At 26.3% G+C, this 17,275-nt stretch overlaps 3 protein-coding genes across 6 annotated transcripts in view; all 3 read right to left on the bottom strand.

The window, feature by feature from the left end:
- Nucleotides 1-17,275, bottom strand: part of LOC114128534 (myotubularin-related protein 10) — a 28,395-nt gene that overhangs the window by 7,771 nt on the left and 3,349 nt on the right. The window contains exons 1-8 of one of the 3 annotated variants that reach the window (XM_027993058.2): nt 4,933-5,277; nt 4,126-4,183; nt 2,653-2,789; nt 2,440-2,595; nt 2,248-2,372; nt 1,176-1,313; nt 813-1,117; nt 595-741 (exon numbers count right to left, since the gene is read on the bottom strand). In XM_027993058.2, the coding sequence (XP_027848859.1) occupies nt 595-741; nt 813-1,117; nt 1,176-1,313; nt 2,248-2,372; nt 2,440-2,595; nt 2,653-2,789; nt 4,126-4,183; nt 4,933-5,022 (1,156 nt within the window). In that variant the 5' untranslated portion in view covers nt 5,023-5,277. Of the gene's footprint in view, nt 1-594; nt 742-812; nt 1,118-1,175; nt 1,314-2,247; nt 2,373-2,439; nt 2,596-2,652; nt 2,790-4,125; nt 4,184-4,932; nt 5,278-17,275 lie in introns of those variants that run through there. The other 2 variants (XM_027993059.2, XM_050198030.1) reach the window with 2 other exon arrangements.
- On the bottom strand, nt 8,252-10,392 carry LOC114128568 (28S ribosomal protein S31, mitochondrial). Of its 2 annotated transcripts, none has more exons than XM_050198031.1 (3): nt 10,251-10,392; nt 9,586-9,753; nt 8,252-9,473 (listed from the first exon to the last, which is right to left on the bottom strand). In XM_050198031.1, the coding sequence occupies exon 3, from the start codon at nt 9,428-9,430 to the stop codon at nt 8,315-8,317; it is 1,116 nt and encodes a 371-aa protein (XP_050053988.1). In that variant the 5' UTR covers nt 9,431-9,473; nt 9,586-9,753; nt 10,251-10,392; the 3' UTR covers nt 8,252-8,314. The 2 variants fall into 2 exon arrangements, with proteins under 2 accessions (XP_050053988.1, XP_027848908.1); XM_027993107.2 differs by having other exon boundaries at nt 9,586-9,695.
- Nucleotides 11,561-15,505, bottom strand: LOC114128556 (wee1-like protein kinase 1-B). Its single transcript, XM_027993093.2, has 2 exons — nt 15,140-15,505; nt 11,561-14,411 (listed from the first exon to the last, which is right to left on the bottom strand). The coding sequence occupies exon 2, from the start codon at nt 14,319-14,321 to the stop codon at nt 12,762-12,764; it is 1,560 nt and encodes a 519-aa protein (XP_027848894.2). The 5' UTR covers nt 14,322-14,411; nt 15,140-15,505; the 3' UTR covers nt 11,561-12,761.

Genomic DNA, 17,275 nt, shown 5'->3' with positions numbered 1-17,275 from the left:
AAAAACTAGGAATTTTAATTTTCAATTTTAACCTTACTAAAGTACAAATTAAATCCAATGTTCTACAGAAAGAAAAATATGTTCAAAATTGAAAACTAAAGCATTTTTTAACTACTATTTATGTATATATATACTAAAAACTACACATTATTTTAATTTTAATTTTTAATTACTTCCCTTCAAATTCTAAAAACATCATAGAACAGAAAAAAATATAAAATTAAAACATTTATGTATTTTTAAATGGATTAATTAGTAATATTTTTAAATTAAAGATGTAAGAAATAATAATAAAATATAATTATAGTATAGAATATGTTGTATAATGTACTATCTTAATTCAAGGAATACCTAATATAAGTCTTATAAAGTGCCTTAGGCTAGTGTCATACTCATGGAATATCCGCAGCGGAATTTTCGCAATATCAAAATTTATATATTTAAATACTACTGGACACATTACAGCAGAATTCCCCAAAGGAAAAATAAAATCGCTACATATAGCGATTATTTCTCCGAGGATATTCTGCAAGTGTGACACCAACCTTAAAATTGTTATGATTTATCTCTATTTAAAAATGTAAGTATGCATACCTTGTAATACAACTGACTCATTCCTACTAAGCTTATTAGCAGTTGTTAGAGCAGAGCTAAGACAACTCGAAACATACTGTAACCATTTACTGGCTTCCAAAAGAGAATAAAAATGGTTATCTTGCACCCAAAACTGCCGTGCACTTTCTAATATAATAAATCCATTTTTAATATTAATAATGAATATAAATAACTATGTATGAATTATTAAAACAAACCAGGGGCACACAGTTCTCGTAATTTAATAAAACTCTGATTAACATCTTTTGGCGATGGCAAATTTTTGGTTAAGTCCATTATAAAAGGTCTAAGAAGGCCAGGATGTGATTTCCTTACTATTTCTAACATAGCATTTTCTTGAGTTAGATTTGACGGATCCACAACATCTGCCTTTCTAGATAATGTGGCTCCATTTACAGTACTCCAACACCAAGTTGGTAGTCGTCCATCTCGAAAATGTTGCATTGCTATTCGTAAATGAGTATCAATAACTGCAGATCCAATAACAATATACTGTGGCAAGCTATAAACATATTATTTGTCTATAAAAATAATTATAGTTATATGAAGTATTAATTTACCTTGGAGATAAACGGAATTTATTATTAGATGAATTTAAAGTCCAACCAAAACATTTGGTACGTTGAAGTTCTTTTTCCCAATCATCACGACATCTAAATGTAGGTGTTGAATATCTACTTTGAACATTTGGCTCCCTACTTAAAGAAATATATAAATTTTAGAACTTAGGATACTGTTTTTAATTCTTTGATAACATTAAGCCGGGTCGCATAAAAATTTAATAGATTTAATAGAATACTAAAATATAATGGACTTATTAATGTCAACTAAATCATGTTTAAAGAATCATTAGCTCATTATTGATTTATTTAAATATTTTTAGTTATAGTTCACATTGTTCATGCAACCTGACATTAGGATATATTGAACAATATAGACAATTTTATACAGTTCACACATAGTAAAATAGCTAAGGCTTAGCAAAAACAAAAGACAATTAAACCTCGACATTACTTTCCCTTCATAGACATATTATTTTAATAGTTTTAAAAACACAAACCTTTTTTCATTTTTTTTTGTCTGTCTAGATTCTGCTTTAATAATAACAGAATTCACCATTTCAATAGGTTACCTACTTACAATATGATTAATATTGCTAGCAATAATTTTTATAATAAACTGTGAAACTTAAATGTTAAGTTTAATGAATAATGATTGAATTATAAATAATTTATATTGTTAAATAGTCTTATTACATTATATGTATTAAAACTTTTTTTAAATGAGATAAAGTAAAAAAAATAAAATAAAAATTATTCCAAAAAAAGTTATCTAGTAATATATAAACACCATAAACACCAAAAAAATTTTAGATATAATTTTTATTTTGAAATTTGAAATATAAAATCTGTAAATATTGTTTACGATAAGCATATGTGGTATTTAAGGATACAATAGCAATAAAGAATATGATTAAAGAAGTATACCAGCGGCTACACTACATAAATATTAAATTTAAATTCTCAAGATTAACATAAAAAACAAATGTATATATATTATATTTATTATTTAAGTTGATTGTTAAAAACTAAAAACCAATTACAACTAAATTGTTTAATAATAATCATTTACCTGTAGTCATAAGCAAATAATAGCTGATGTCTTTTTGGAAATGCATGATGCAATAAGGCATTTGCTAATATTTTACCATGGCCAAGTGGTGAAAATTTAAAGCTATATGATAATGTTCGCATATTCTATTTTCATAAATAAATACTTATTAATTATAAATTTTAAAATAAAATAAAATATTGTTTCTTTTACTTTGCAAATAATATGTAATCCTTTGACTTTATCATTAAAACGATGACCTATCATAAGTCTTTTTTTTTTGTCCCCAGTTAATAAATAAATAATATCTATATTGGAAAGACATACATCATATTGACCCAAAAGCAAATTTTCTTGATATGATGTTTCCTGAAAATGTTTTTAATTAAATAACAATATACAAATAATATTAAATTTAAAATTTACCTTTAAATGTTTTTCATTTGATGTAACAAAAGAAAGTCTGAAATTTGTAACAAACAAAACACCTGATATTCCAGTTTTTTGTTCATTAACTGGAGTGAATAATAAAACACTTTGTGCTTCAGCAATTATCATTTCACCTGTAATATTACAACAATATATTTTTAAATTTAAAGATTTAACTTTTCACACTTTATACCAACATATATATATATATATCTATTAATGGTATTTTGTTTTATTAAGGATTATAATTATAATTATTATTGTTTTAATTTGCAAGGCAGAATATGCTCATGATACAATTAAGTTTTATAATTTTTTTTCGCTATTTGGTTTCTTACACTCCAGCTGCTTATAATATAGATTATAGAACAGTAAGAACTTTCATTATATAATAAACATATTTTTCCTAATATTTATAAACATTTTCAGATTTTTTGCATGTCACTAACTTCCAACAGATATTCTGAAGAGATAGTTTTCAATATTTAAACAACTAAAACATTATTTAAAAAATGCTATTGGTTAGGTATAATCAAATGAAATTTACATTTTATTAATTTTAATGTTTTTTTATTTTTCATATAAAAACAACTTAATGGGCCCTAATTGTTTCAAATAAGCAGCTTATATTGTATATATTACACTATTATAATAATTAGTTACAGAGCAAAAATATGGACATTTAGTAAAATGGAAAAATATAAACTGATTGTTTGAGATAGAAGAATTTTAAGAAAGATCTTTGGTTCAGTTAAAATTAAAAATTAGGGGAACTCATTCAGAAACTGAACATATTAAATACAATCTAGAGTAAGAGTCATAGACGTGCACAGGACTTAGTGGTAGTGTTGCTAAAAATTATATATAATAAGTCAATACATTATTTATTTGATTAAATACAAAAATTTAATTTATTTTATACAATACGTCAGTACATATTATTATTATTATTAATACAATGCTAGACGTTTTTTTGTAATGTTTCTTATTTTGTAAATTTTAACTACCACATTACTAACTATTTTTAGTCAGAAAAAATAAAAATTGTGAGTGTTTACAGCCCACAGGTATTGCTATAGCATAACCAGCAATACCCGTGTGCACGCCTATGGTAAGAGATTACAATGGGTTGGTCATGCCAGGCGGAGTCACAACCCATTATTACACATGGTATTGACAAAAAATCCACAAAGAAAAGATCTCTTAGATAGTCCCATATAAGATGGGAAGACATGGTTCTGACTGGAAAGCAAGAGCAGCTGACAGGGAGAATTGGTTGTATTACTAAAATCCGTTAAAACCCAAGAAAAAAATTTAATTTTAGAATTATTTCAAATAAATAATTAATATAACAATAAATATATTATTAAGTATCTATAAATCTAATTTATAGAATACCTTAACATTTCTAATACTATAGATATACAATCATATCAATTTATTACAAATAAATACATTGTTTTTAAATACCTGGATGGAGTTTAGGTGAAAATTCTTGCTCAATAAATGATGTTTCACAACTTGAAATCTAAAAATTAATACATAATTTAATAAAATTACTCAAAAGGATACTGTAAATTGTATTGTTTCTATCTATTTATATAGATTATAATTAAATAGTCATTTATATTTTTAATTTGTTAGTCAAAGATATGAAGAAACATGTTAGTTAGATACAATAGACAACAATTTTACAACAGCCATTACGAAAAAAAAAATAATAATTTCAAAATATTTAAAATAGAACTTTGAATAAAACTTTATGATTGGATTAAACATAAAGTATAAATGACTTCTACGTGCCCAACTAATCATGACTGACAATAATATAATATGTATAAAGTAAATAATAATCGGATATTAGTTAGTTTCAACAAAAAACATTTTCTCTAGTAAAAATATTAAAAAATTCTAACTACCTAAGAGTTAAAAGAAATTGTATCACTTTTTATACAAATAATAATAAATATTTTTAAATAACTGTTAGACAAATAAGTAACCTTTTATAATCTTATTGAAGATATCATAAAAACTCCCAAAAATATTTTTATAGAAAACTCAAAATTAACTATAAATGTACACAGGGTATACAATGCGAAAATTGTTCAGAACTTACAATGATCATATAGTCTAAAATTTATACCAAAACAATATTATTAACATTATTCTTAGTACTAAAATGTAATGGTTACTGACTTACTGTTTCTTATAATATATTATACCTTTTGTATTATTACTTAATATATTAAGTATTAAAATAATACCTAAGAAAATTACCTGTTCGTCATCATCCCAGCCAACATAACTTTTAAAGCTATTTGTTAATCGATTTTCATTCATCATTAAAGCTACCTCATATCTATGCATTAGGTTAATTTTTCACAACAAAATACTATTAAAATAAATAAAATTTAATAACTGACGAACTAGTACTAAAAAACATATCACAGCATAGTTTAATGACAACAACTATTTAATTAATTATATGTTTATACCAAGATTTAAGATAAATGATAATTATAATAAATCGTTTTTTAGAATTATTCTTGCTCTGTATTTAGAATATGGAATCACAGGTATATAAATTATAAACGTATATTATGTTTAATGTTTATACATCTGTGTATAGAATATAATAATATTATATGAATTGATAAAGTTTTAAGTAATAACAATTAATAATATTTTGATATTTCTAACAATTTAAAAAAAAATTATACATAACCAAAAAAACCTTAAAACAAAAATAATATGATAATATTGATAAGCATACATCATACTTATACATTATACTTCTACATCATCAGAGGAGATAAGGTGACACCTCTTTCGTTTTTCATTGCAGTGCTATTATTAATTACTATTATATTAGTGCTATTAAGTAATAACTCAAGTTAGAGAGTCTATATAATATATATATTAAATAGACTCTCTAACTCAAGTAAATAGTATTAATATTACGAGTTATACGAATTTACTGCAGTATTCAGGACTTCTCACATAGTATTGTTATAATTTTCAAATAAAACGTAATATTTTGTTATGTTATACAACTCGTTGTTTTAAAAATAATTTTTTAACTGTATTCCAGAAGAAGATATAAGTAGGTACCTACTACTTTGTACTCAAAATAAAACAAATTTTGGATATAATATTCCTAATTTTTAGTTTAAACTGTCCGTAATTAAATTTGTTTTAATAAGCATCATCCATGATATTTTATTTTAAATAAATAACAGGTCATATAAAACGCTTTAACAAGTAACAATATATAGTGAGTACAGGTTTGAGGTTTAAACTTAAACTTAATAGATGTCAGAAGGTATAATATTAAATTAACTTATATGTATACAGAACAAAGATAAAAAAAAATATAGTACTTATAAGTATTTACAATAATATAAAACGGTAATAATGAAACCGAAATCAAGTTTACTAGATAATTCACGAAACAAGAAAATCATTCTGGCTGAAAATAACGTGAAGAAAATACAAATCAACATAACCCGTTATACTGTTCAACGGTTGCCAATGAAAGAGCTCTGGGGAAAAATGAAGTGAAAGTACAATTGTTTTTATAAAATGGAACACGGAATAAATTAGATTTTCTTAATTGGTGATTGATTATATTGAAACCAATCAAGGATAGTGTCTGAAGAATGAATAAGAATAATAACTAATAAGATCATTTAATAGGTCATATAAATATATAATCATTATAATCATATATGAATATGAATAATATGATATCCTAGACTTGCAAATTGTAAATCCCAATTAGGTAATTTTTAAGTTGTACAAGTTTTTTGAAACGAGTTCCCACCTACATTTAAAATGTAATAATTTTAAAAATGTATACTGGACAGTTTTAATAAGACTGATACGTGAAAAACTATGGTAGGAAAAATAATTGATCCAAACTATATTACGAGGGAAAAGTATAATATTTTGAAGGTTTTGGTATTTTTTAAATTAATCATTCTTCTATTAATAAATCCTAGCATCTTAAAAGTTTATTTTAATAAAAGCGTTAATATGAATGGAAAAGGCTTAAAAATGGTTGAATCAAGTCGGTTTAAAAATTTAAAAAAATAAGTAAGATTTTAACCAATTAAAAAAACTTACATGGATACCAAGATAAAATAATATATTATATAAAAGAATTTTGTGATTTATTTATCAAACGATTTTTTGAAAATCAGTATAAATAGTTTCCAATTACTGAATTACCTACTCCAATTGGATACATTAATTTAAGGCCGAAAGTACTTATTTAAGTCTGATAAAGTAAAGTATTCTGTATTAGTCGAAATCAACATATTTAGTCTTAAATCAGTATAAGTTGTTTTTGTATATGACGGGGGACATAAATACATAATTAACAACAGTTTTTTTAGTAACACGAGCTTTAAATATTTGTGGAATAACTGGAATAGGTTAGGTACCTAGGTAAAAACAAATTTTAAAAATCTTAAAAATCGTTCTATGATTAGAGACATTATACTTATTTCAAGACTCGTGTATTGGCGTTATAAAAGATACCTATTTTCCAAATAAATATTGAAAAAGTAACCCTAAGCTGTATGATTCATTTAAAATCAAATGAATCGGCTATGCAAGAACAGAGCTACATGACTTAAGCAGTGGCGCAGATAGGTACAATTTTTTTCGGGGGGTTATAATATATTTATGATACAAATTACGAGTTATTAGTACTTCATTTTTATTTTGTTCTAACCATTATATAGAATATTTAGGTTTTTTTTTGGGGAGGGGGCAAACCCCTTACACCACTTATTATATTTTATTTGTAAATAAAATAATTTGCTTCAAACAATTAAACAAACATTACAGTAATATCTTTTCTTTTGAAAAATGTATATTGATTATTTTTTTATCAGTTTTGTCTGTTTTACAATAGTTTATTGTACAAAACAATGGTTCTTAACCTTTTGTAGATCACAGACCCCAAATGAAATTTTTTTAAATATCGTAGACCACCTTACTAATTTTTTTCGAATACCTTTTATTTACATCTTATGTTATCAAAACCAAAATATATTATAATAATTATTTTATATTGCAAATTAAATAATTAGAAAAAACAAAACATACACATTTATAATTGTATCTTGTTACCTATTGATGTGTGTTATGTGTTAAAGTTCCGTGGATCTCAAACATGAGTACCACGAACCACCCGTGGGCCACAGAACACAGGTTAAAAATCACTGGTATAAAATATTGAACATTTAAAAAATCCTTATAATATGTAATTCACAACATTTTTCTAAATGTTATTGAGTACCAAATTAAAAACAATTTAAACTATTTTAAAAATTTGATTTCTAATTTTTAAATGTTGATAGGTAATTATTTTTACTAATTATTTAAAATATTTGAAATCATTCAAATAAATATGCCTTATTATAATTCAATCTAAAGGATAGAATACTAAACAAATATTCTACTAAATTATTAGAAATATTTTATTAGTTTATTTAATTTTTAAATTGTGCAATAAATTAAGCTTTAAAATGTTTTTTTACACTTATAATAAATAAAAGGTTGGTTTTTTGAACAATAAAACAAATAATATTTTGTCAAATAGTTTATTAACTTTTTATAAGCTCTACACTACAATATTTATTCATTTATTTTAATTGTCTGGAATTGTAGGTTTATAATACTCCTTAACATTTTCTGGTAATGACTTAATTTCAAATGCACCAATTTCATTCAATAATTGATTTTTCTCATAGAAATATTGTCTGAACCAATTAATATGATCTTTTTTTTCTTCAACAGATAAAAATGGATTTTTGGACAAACCAACACATACTAATTCCATGAAATGTCTAATTGGTCCCTTTTTGGGGCACCATTCATCAATTAATGGTTCTAAAAATACATGTTCAGCGAAAAATACATCACTTTCATCAACCATACCTTGTTCGTTATCAATAGGAAATTTCCACAATTTTCCTTGTTCCGTCCAAATAATCATTTGTTCATAAATATTTTTCGGTGGATGTGTTACTGCTGTTTGTAAACTCTTTTCATGTAATCTATCCCAAGTAGGCAATATTGGAATATCTTTATTTATAGCAACATCTTTAAATATACCAAGTGGTTCACTGGTAAATAAACTAATTGGCACATAATTATCCATTGGTTTTTTGTAATTTTTAGTTCTTTGATAGTCACCAGAACTATGGCCTATCAATTCTCTTACTCGTTGGGCTCTATCAACATCACTTAAGTTAAGGGACACATCCTTTGGTTGGGAACGATCAATTTTCATTCCAGATATTAGATCATCTAACTGAACAGAAGATTTCACCTTTTTTTCAGAAGAATCATTAGGTTCATCGTTGTAAATTCTCAGTAAATTCAATAATTCTGATTTAGTTTTATTTGTATCACCTCCAATTGATTCAGCAACTTTGGTGGCTGCGTCGGATAATTTTTCACCTAATGGCTTGTTGTGTTTAGATTCATTGGTTTCTTGATTATTTTTTTCCGCTTTTCTAGCCAATTGTCTAGGTTGTGCCAATTCAATAGGTTTAGATTGTTGAGGGAGCACATTGGTGTCATTTCCTTTTTTCATGGTTTTCAGTAGATCATTTAGTTTTTCAACAGCCAATTGGTTCTTTTTTGAATTATTATCATCGTCTGATTTGAAACGCTGAGTTAAACAAAAAACCCCACGAATAGTATTACGTTTTGAACTATTAATAAATGGTATGCACTTGATAGACAGAGTAGGATTCATTTTAATATATTGTACTATCTGAAATTCTATTACTGTAAATTCCCTAAAAAAATAATGAAATAATTAATATAGAATTCTTAAATTACACAATGGCAAATACAAATAAAAACCGTTATTCGGAATGAGTTAGAAAACAAAACAATAATTCATCTTACTCGTGTTTTTGAGGAGTTCCGACTTCACGATATCAACTTCAAAATTTGGAAAAATAAATTTACTTTACATGCTACCTATTATTTGTAAATACAAACTTTGATTATATCATCTAGAGTTAATGATAATAATAATGATTACTGTAAATTATTAACTGTAATCTTGTATGCCTATTAGAGATAAAATGTGAATATTAAATATGCCTTATATATTAAAAAGTTAGAGGAGACCACGAATTAAGATTTATGTTTATCTTAATTCGTGCATTAGAGTATTAGACATCTAGACAGTAGACAGATTTAATACTTATACAATATATTATAGGTATCTACTATCTACCACATGTTTTGTGCTTACTGTTTGTAACCACGAATTAAGATATCTTAATTCGTGTTTGTAACATTTACCATAGCTGATAATGTATCATAATATATAATATTATCTTAGATCATATACCTATATCACAGAATATTCTCAATTCTGTGCCTACTGCCTATATTGTATAATAATTATATATTTTGATATTTTTGTTCTGTGATTTTACATACAAGGTTTTAAAATTATTGTGTTTCCAACTCTTTGATGGTTTGATAATAGATGAGGGCATTATAAAATAATTAATAAGCAATACAAGAACTGAATTTACTGAATATAAAATTATATATACCTATTATTATTACTTTGACTGAATCATAAACATTCTCAAAAATGTTATTCTCATTTCTTTGGATTCTGATTATCATAGTTCATGTCATATTATCGTTAATGAACTGATATAGTGTAAATAGTTGTATACTGAATGGTAGAATAATGACTATAAGCATGAATTAAAAATTAACAGAATAATAAATTATTTAATTCACAACATAGATGTTGGCTTTGCCACAGAACATCAGTACTGAATTTCTTTATTTTGATAAATTTATAAAAACAAGGATTTACTAATAATCACATTAATTACAACATGTTTGTAATTGAATAATTGTTTCTCATTAATTATGAAGTCTCTTATAGTGTTATTACATTCGGTATATTTTATTTTATGATGAATGTTAATGGAAACTTACTGTTAAAGTAATTTATTGTTTTCAGTGAAAAAAAAAATGTTTTGGAACCTTGAGGCTTCTGACGACATCATTTACTCAATTTAAATTTCCAACCACTTTAGATCATATTTCGGCCTAGTGGCTTGTCTTGGATACTGTAAGAATATTGTTAACTGTTATGTTTCAAACCCAGCATGGAATTGTACTAATTCAAGTTGGTAACAGTATTCATTAACAGAGAGAATAAATGAAATAATTTGGGACAAGGTTTTAAGTTCTGTAGGTATTTAATAAATTACTGTTTTACGCATAAGAATTTGGGGCAAGGTTCATCATCTAATAACCACTATAGAAAATAAAATAAAATTTATTCTGTGACCACCGTGGAGTAGGAAATATTGTGGATGAAAGAATTTGGAACAAGGTTTGTTGTCTGATCAGTGTATTGCAGAAAGGGGATGGGTTATGTGTTAATTAGGATTAGATAAAAGCAAGATCATAAAAAAATAATTATGTATAAAAAAAAACTAATTATACTCTTAGTGAATGCATTTTTAGGTATAAAGCATATAAACCAAGATACATAAATTATATTCTTACTATTTTGTAATAATAAAAAAAATAAAATCATACTTTTTTACTTGCAAAATAGTTACCCCTACCGCAATAATGTCTGTGTGCCACAAATATAAACCAAAATAATCATAATATTCCTTTTAAATTTGATTTATATCATTAATTTAAATGAATCCATTTATATTGTTGGAATTATATGCAAATAACAATATTTTGTTTTTTCAGAACAAGCTTTCAAAATACAAATCAACAACACATAATCAATGTTATATACATTCTAATATATTATTAAGTATTTAAACAAAATACGATTTAAAATATTAGTGTTTATTTTTTATTTGTAATCAAATATAATAACATCAATTGTTACACACAAATCTCTTAACATTAAAAATGAACATAGGTATTCTTTAACAGTTCAGTAACTTTGTTTAACTAATAAATTATAATGCTTAATAAACATAAATGTAACATAAACTTAAACATATTAAAATGATTGTTACTAAATATTAACAATAATAATAAATTACAAGTTATTAATTTTTTCATAGTATTTACGCTAGTATTTTTGTTGGTATTGAAAAGAAAATAATCTTAATTATTACAGTATAAAACTTAATGACAAAACATAAATAAAACTTAAAGAGGTAGGTAAATTATCCATAATGAATTTTAAGCAATTCAAGTTGTTTTCTTATTCATAATATGGGTATAATTTAAATATTAACAAAGTGACAGTTTTATACATATGAAAAAAAAAATGTTACTAAAATAGATAATATTATTATTCAACATAAATAATGAAATAAAAATGAAAAATTTTATAAAAAAAATAATAATACCAAGAACCTATTATACATTAAAAATCATTTTGGCCAGTATATTTATTAAATATTATCAAAATTATAAAGACTAAAACTATTATATAAAAAAGAATTAAAATTATATATTTTTATTTGGTAAAACATTAATACAACATATACATTACATTTTAATTATTTAATATCAAAACATAATGTATCTAATGTTTTAAAACAATATTAGTTGTTATATCAATTGTTTATAAGATTTAAAAATTAGTAATATTATGTAATTCATAAAGTATTCAAATTAAAGATTTAAATGTTATATATTTTATTTTTTTTCCGTAATAAAAGAACTTTAATAATAAAGTTTGTAATCATACAATTTTAAACAATATTTTTTTAGGCCGAAATGAATTTTAGAAGTATAATGACAATATGATAACTTCAATTTATATGAACAATGCGCAAAAATAATAAAACTTAAATCATAATATTAAAGAATGCTGTATCACAGCCAGTGAGAAGAAATATTTATCATACCACAAATAACTTATGTTATTTATAACTAGCGTAACAATAGAAAAATCACATAGTTTTATAAAACGTATACAATAAAAAATTCACAGACTTTATATAAAATAATTTGAGACCCTTTATACAAAAAAAAAAAACTATAATTATCATCACAGAGTTCAAGTTACTATCTAAACATAGAAAAAACAGAGTAAAGTAAGTTACAATATTGTACTTTCAAAATGAATAGTAACGCTTTGACTTTTGTCCAACCAGACGCCTTTTATGCCATGTGCTTAAAGCTATTGGAACTCGTTTAGAAGTAGATGTAGTTCTATTAGTTGGGGAACATTGAGTAGACCGTGTTTTTGTACAGCTGGCTAAATATTCTCTTTTAAACTGTAAAGAGGAGAGCTCAGTTAACTCGGACATTTTTAATGTGACATTTTTGTACACATCAATAGCATTAGGCCGATTGAGAGGATTTGGGTCGATCATATTTGCTATAAGTAAACTTAATTCAAAATCTTCTATATCCGGTACAAATCCATCTCTTAAAAAATGCCATTCTGGTCCATCACTTGGCAACCTTAAAGCTGAAATGGCTTCATATGCAGTCATTCCTAATGAAAATATATCAACTTTTGTTATTGATGAACTATCATATTTTCCACTTAACATTTCTTTAGGTAAATATCGGCCATCGCCATCTTCCACATCACTTAAATTGTCTGTGTGAGCTACATGACCGAGATCACCAATTTTGTAAACTATATCTCCATCAACTTTATCTTCATCTTTTTCCAGGAACTTAGAATGACTTATCATGATATTTGCAGGTTTTATGTCTAAGTGAACCATTTTTGACGTATGCATGTAATGAAGACCACTTGCTAAATGAGATAATAAGCGCTCAATGGCAGCATCATTGAAATTGTGATGTTTTGTAAATATCATTTCATCTAGATTTCCACCATCACAATATTCTAGTTGTATAAAAACTGAATTACTCTCATTCCATGCAGAATGATAAGCAACTATATTTGGATGACTAAATAAAGCAGCATTCGCATATACTTCTTTACGAGCATAATTCTCTCGTCTAGTTCCTACTACCTTCTTAAGTGTTTTTTTAATAGCATACGGCATTCCTTCTAGCATATTAATACACTTAAAAACTTCACCGAAATCTCCTTTTCCAATAAGATCTTCTACTTTGAATTCTTTAAAGTATCTAGATACTTTAAGATCAGTTAGTTCAACATTTGTTAAATCTTTAGACCAGTTGTCAAGTGTTGATGATTCATTATTGTTATTGTTGTTATTATTATTTGTCCATTTTAACCGTAGGTCAGTTGCTGCAGGAGAGAATGGGTTAATGCTAAATTGTTTAGGTTTAGATATTGTTGGTTCATTGAGTAATTGATTTGAATTCTTATTTTCAAATAATTTAGATTTTACAGAAGATTGAGATCGATCCAATATACCTTCTTCCAATTTAAGGACACGAATCCTTTTTATTGGAGGTGAATAGGATAATTCATCTTTTTGAGGTGAATCAGCTTTTGAAGGTGAAGCTAAATGCTCAGCAAACCTTAGTGGAATTGCAGAACGATGTTTTCGAATGGCTGGTGTCATGGGTGGAATATGTTGTACATGGTTAGGCGGAGTTTTAGGAGACTCTTGAATGTTGGCAGCAATAAGACAAGGTGAAGACTCATCAGAGTCATTGAAATTTAAACGTCTAGGTAACAATGTAACTGGGCTGAAAAACCGTTGTATGTCCACCCCGTCCATGTTTGGTCAAATAAAATTCTATTTTTTTCAGATATAATTTGTCAACATACAAATTGAACATTGTTATAGCCGTCTTTAGTTACACAAGACCTGAAAAAATATATTAAAATATACTTAATTAGATTATGAAAGTAATACAAAAATACTATATTCACAATATTTAAAATTCAGATTAATGATAATATTGATAGCATAAAATTTAGTTTTGTTAACTATTTTTCTTATAGGTAGATAAATACATTTAAAAAATAGGTTACCTAATTTGGTAAAAAATTATGATACCTAGTACTAAAAATAAATATTTGGCTATTAAAATAGGTAAATATGTTTAAATAAAATTATTTGGTGGAATTCCCCGTGATTTTCCATTTCAAATTAAATATAATAATGAAATCAATATAGATTGAAAATAAAAAATTTAAAAGTACTAGGATCTATAAAAAATTGAGCCCTATCAAAAATTATTTTAAGATTTTATTAATTAACAATAACTAGTTATTGTAAGAAAAAAATACTTTTTCATTTTTTGAATGTTAATTACCTACTTTATATAAATTGAATTGTATAATATTAGGTAGGTACATTTGAGTTTGTAAAACTGTAAAAGTATACCTAAATACCTATGTTACAACATTAGCAATTTCTTATTGGTCACAGGACAATAATATACATAATACAATAATTAAATCAGGAATCCAAGCCATCCGATGATAAGCTTAAAATGTTGCTTAAAAAAAATTGTAAGCTACCTCACAGTCAGAGGAGTATTTAATATATCACAATATCGTAGAAATTAAAATCATTGTTTGAGTACTTACATGATTCTGGTGACATTTTAAATCTTCGGTACTGTGGTCCAGACAGACGTGAGATTCAAAGATTTTTTTAAAAAAACTTTCACCACGGATAAAAAAAACACTGTTTCGAAAGCGAATAGTGATAGACGACAACGGTGTTCACGGGCAGATCAGGAAAGTGAAAACGACACAGCACAGTAACAATGAGAAACGAAAGAATAGTTGCGAGAAGGTAAAATCGGAATTTAAATACGATAACGCGAACGTAAAAAAATTATACGAGCGAAAAACTCGAAACTGGCGATAAAAACTTGACTGGCGGGCTAGGGCGCACACATGAGTCATCCGGCGGTCGAGTCGTCGAGATAAATGTAAATGTTGTTAATATCAAGAAGAACCGAAAAATGTGCGGCATTGAGGGCGCCGAGCCATCGGATTGGCCGGTACGGGTCAGGTGACGACGGTTCGGCGACACTGTAGTATACAGTATGACCAACGCAAATGAACGGGCGATTGTTGTCGGGCAAAGGTAAAGCGCGGGAAAACGACGGCGGCAGCGGTGTTGATGGCAGCTGTTGCTCGTCGTCTGGAGGGTTGCTGCTGCATTATGCACCACTGCCGTAGTCTTGTATGATTGTGGTGTTATTTGTTATTGTTATCGTTATCGCCGAGCGAAGGGGGAAAAAAAATAATAATATGGAAATGGCGGGACGGTAGCAGCAGCAGCTGCGCAACCACACTGCATCAGCTGCATTCTGGTTTATGCTTATTACGCGTGTGTCCCGATACTACTACTCCGATATGACATGACGTCGGAAAACCTGCCAAATGTTATTGTTGTTGTTTACGAGTCCCACGTGCGTTTGTTTATCATTGCGCCCGAGTTAGTTTTCAATTTGCGTGCATCACTATGGACCTAACTACCTAGACACTTATCATTTATTAGGTGACCATGAAAGGGATGATTAAATAAATTATGTAAAATCAAGTCTTTGAATTTTATGTTATGAATTATTTCACTCCCTTTTTTTTTTGTATTAACAAAAATATTAATATACACGCAAATAATATGCTGCATTTTCTTCGGGGAGTTCTTCATTAATTTTAAAATATTATTTAACATTGATTTATGTTGTCCATGAAAATTATTAAATGTATACACTCCAGGCCACTCTAAAATTGTTTGTTGCTTCATTGACGTTATCTTAATCCCGACGAGTTCTGAATTATGATATTATATTACACTCTGTTAGTATTGCAGTTATTCACACCAAAGTCACATTATGTAATCGAGACATGTAGCCATGTAGGCACCTATATAAAGATATTTCGCGTTTACACAATTCTGTATCAATTAGATCGAAGATCAAATTGATCAAAGCTATATTGTATAAAATATATCTGCATAGCTCATGGCTGTAAAATAATGAGCAGTTGGTACTTAGGTAGTTATTAAAATTGAAAACAAAAAAAAAAACATTTAAGTATATGCTTATACTGCTTGTTTTTATTATTGTCACAACAGTGTGTACATAATATTATAATAATAATTCTAGGCAATTACTAAATATAAATCTTGAATCTACTTAATATTTTAAAAAATAATTATTATTGCCAGGTGGCGCCTGTATAAAACGTGTAGGTCTTAATAAGTTTTTTATGATAATTAGTTGGTAATTATACCGGAAATTATTGATATTGATGTGTATAATTAAATAAAAAAAGTTTGACTATAATTGTATATTATTGTAATTCAGCCTAATCTAAGTACTTATATTTTAGAACAGATTTTTAAAAATACTTTTAAGTTACTACTTACTATTGTCTATAGGTTTCATGTGAGTCAAGCAAAATGTGTAGCTAAGAAGACGCTGCATTCGTATGTATGTCTCAGTCTTTCAACATACCTACATAGCAAATGTAGTTGCATTAAATAGAATCAATTTTGTGTTATTTGCTTTAATATTAGAGTGAATTGACCTGTCGTTAAATGTTCAATCTAAAGGTAAGAATAGTACTTTTGATCTCTCTTTGGATTTACGAGAGTGAATTGACCACTTAATCTACAACATATCAATCAAAATGTGTTCTCTACTGGACGTAAATTTGCTATGTTGTGTGTTTTTAAATTGAAAACAATACATATCGATTCTTTGA

Source organism: Aphis gossypii, chromosome 1, assembly GCF_020184175.1.
Source record: "Aphis gossypii isolate Hap1 chromosome 1, ASM2018417v2, whole genome shotgun sequence".
Classification (NCBI taxonomy): Eukaryota; Metazoa; Arthropoda; class Insecta; order Hemiptera; family Aphididae; genus Aphis; species Aphis gossypii.
The sequence above is the reverse complement of the archived record's forward strand: the minus strand, read 5'-3'. Positions and strand labels throughout refer to the sequence as shown.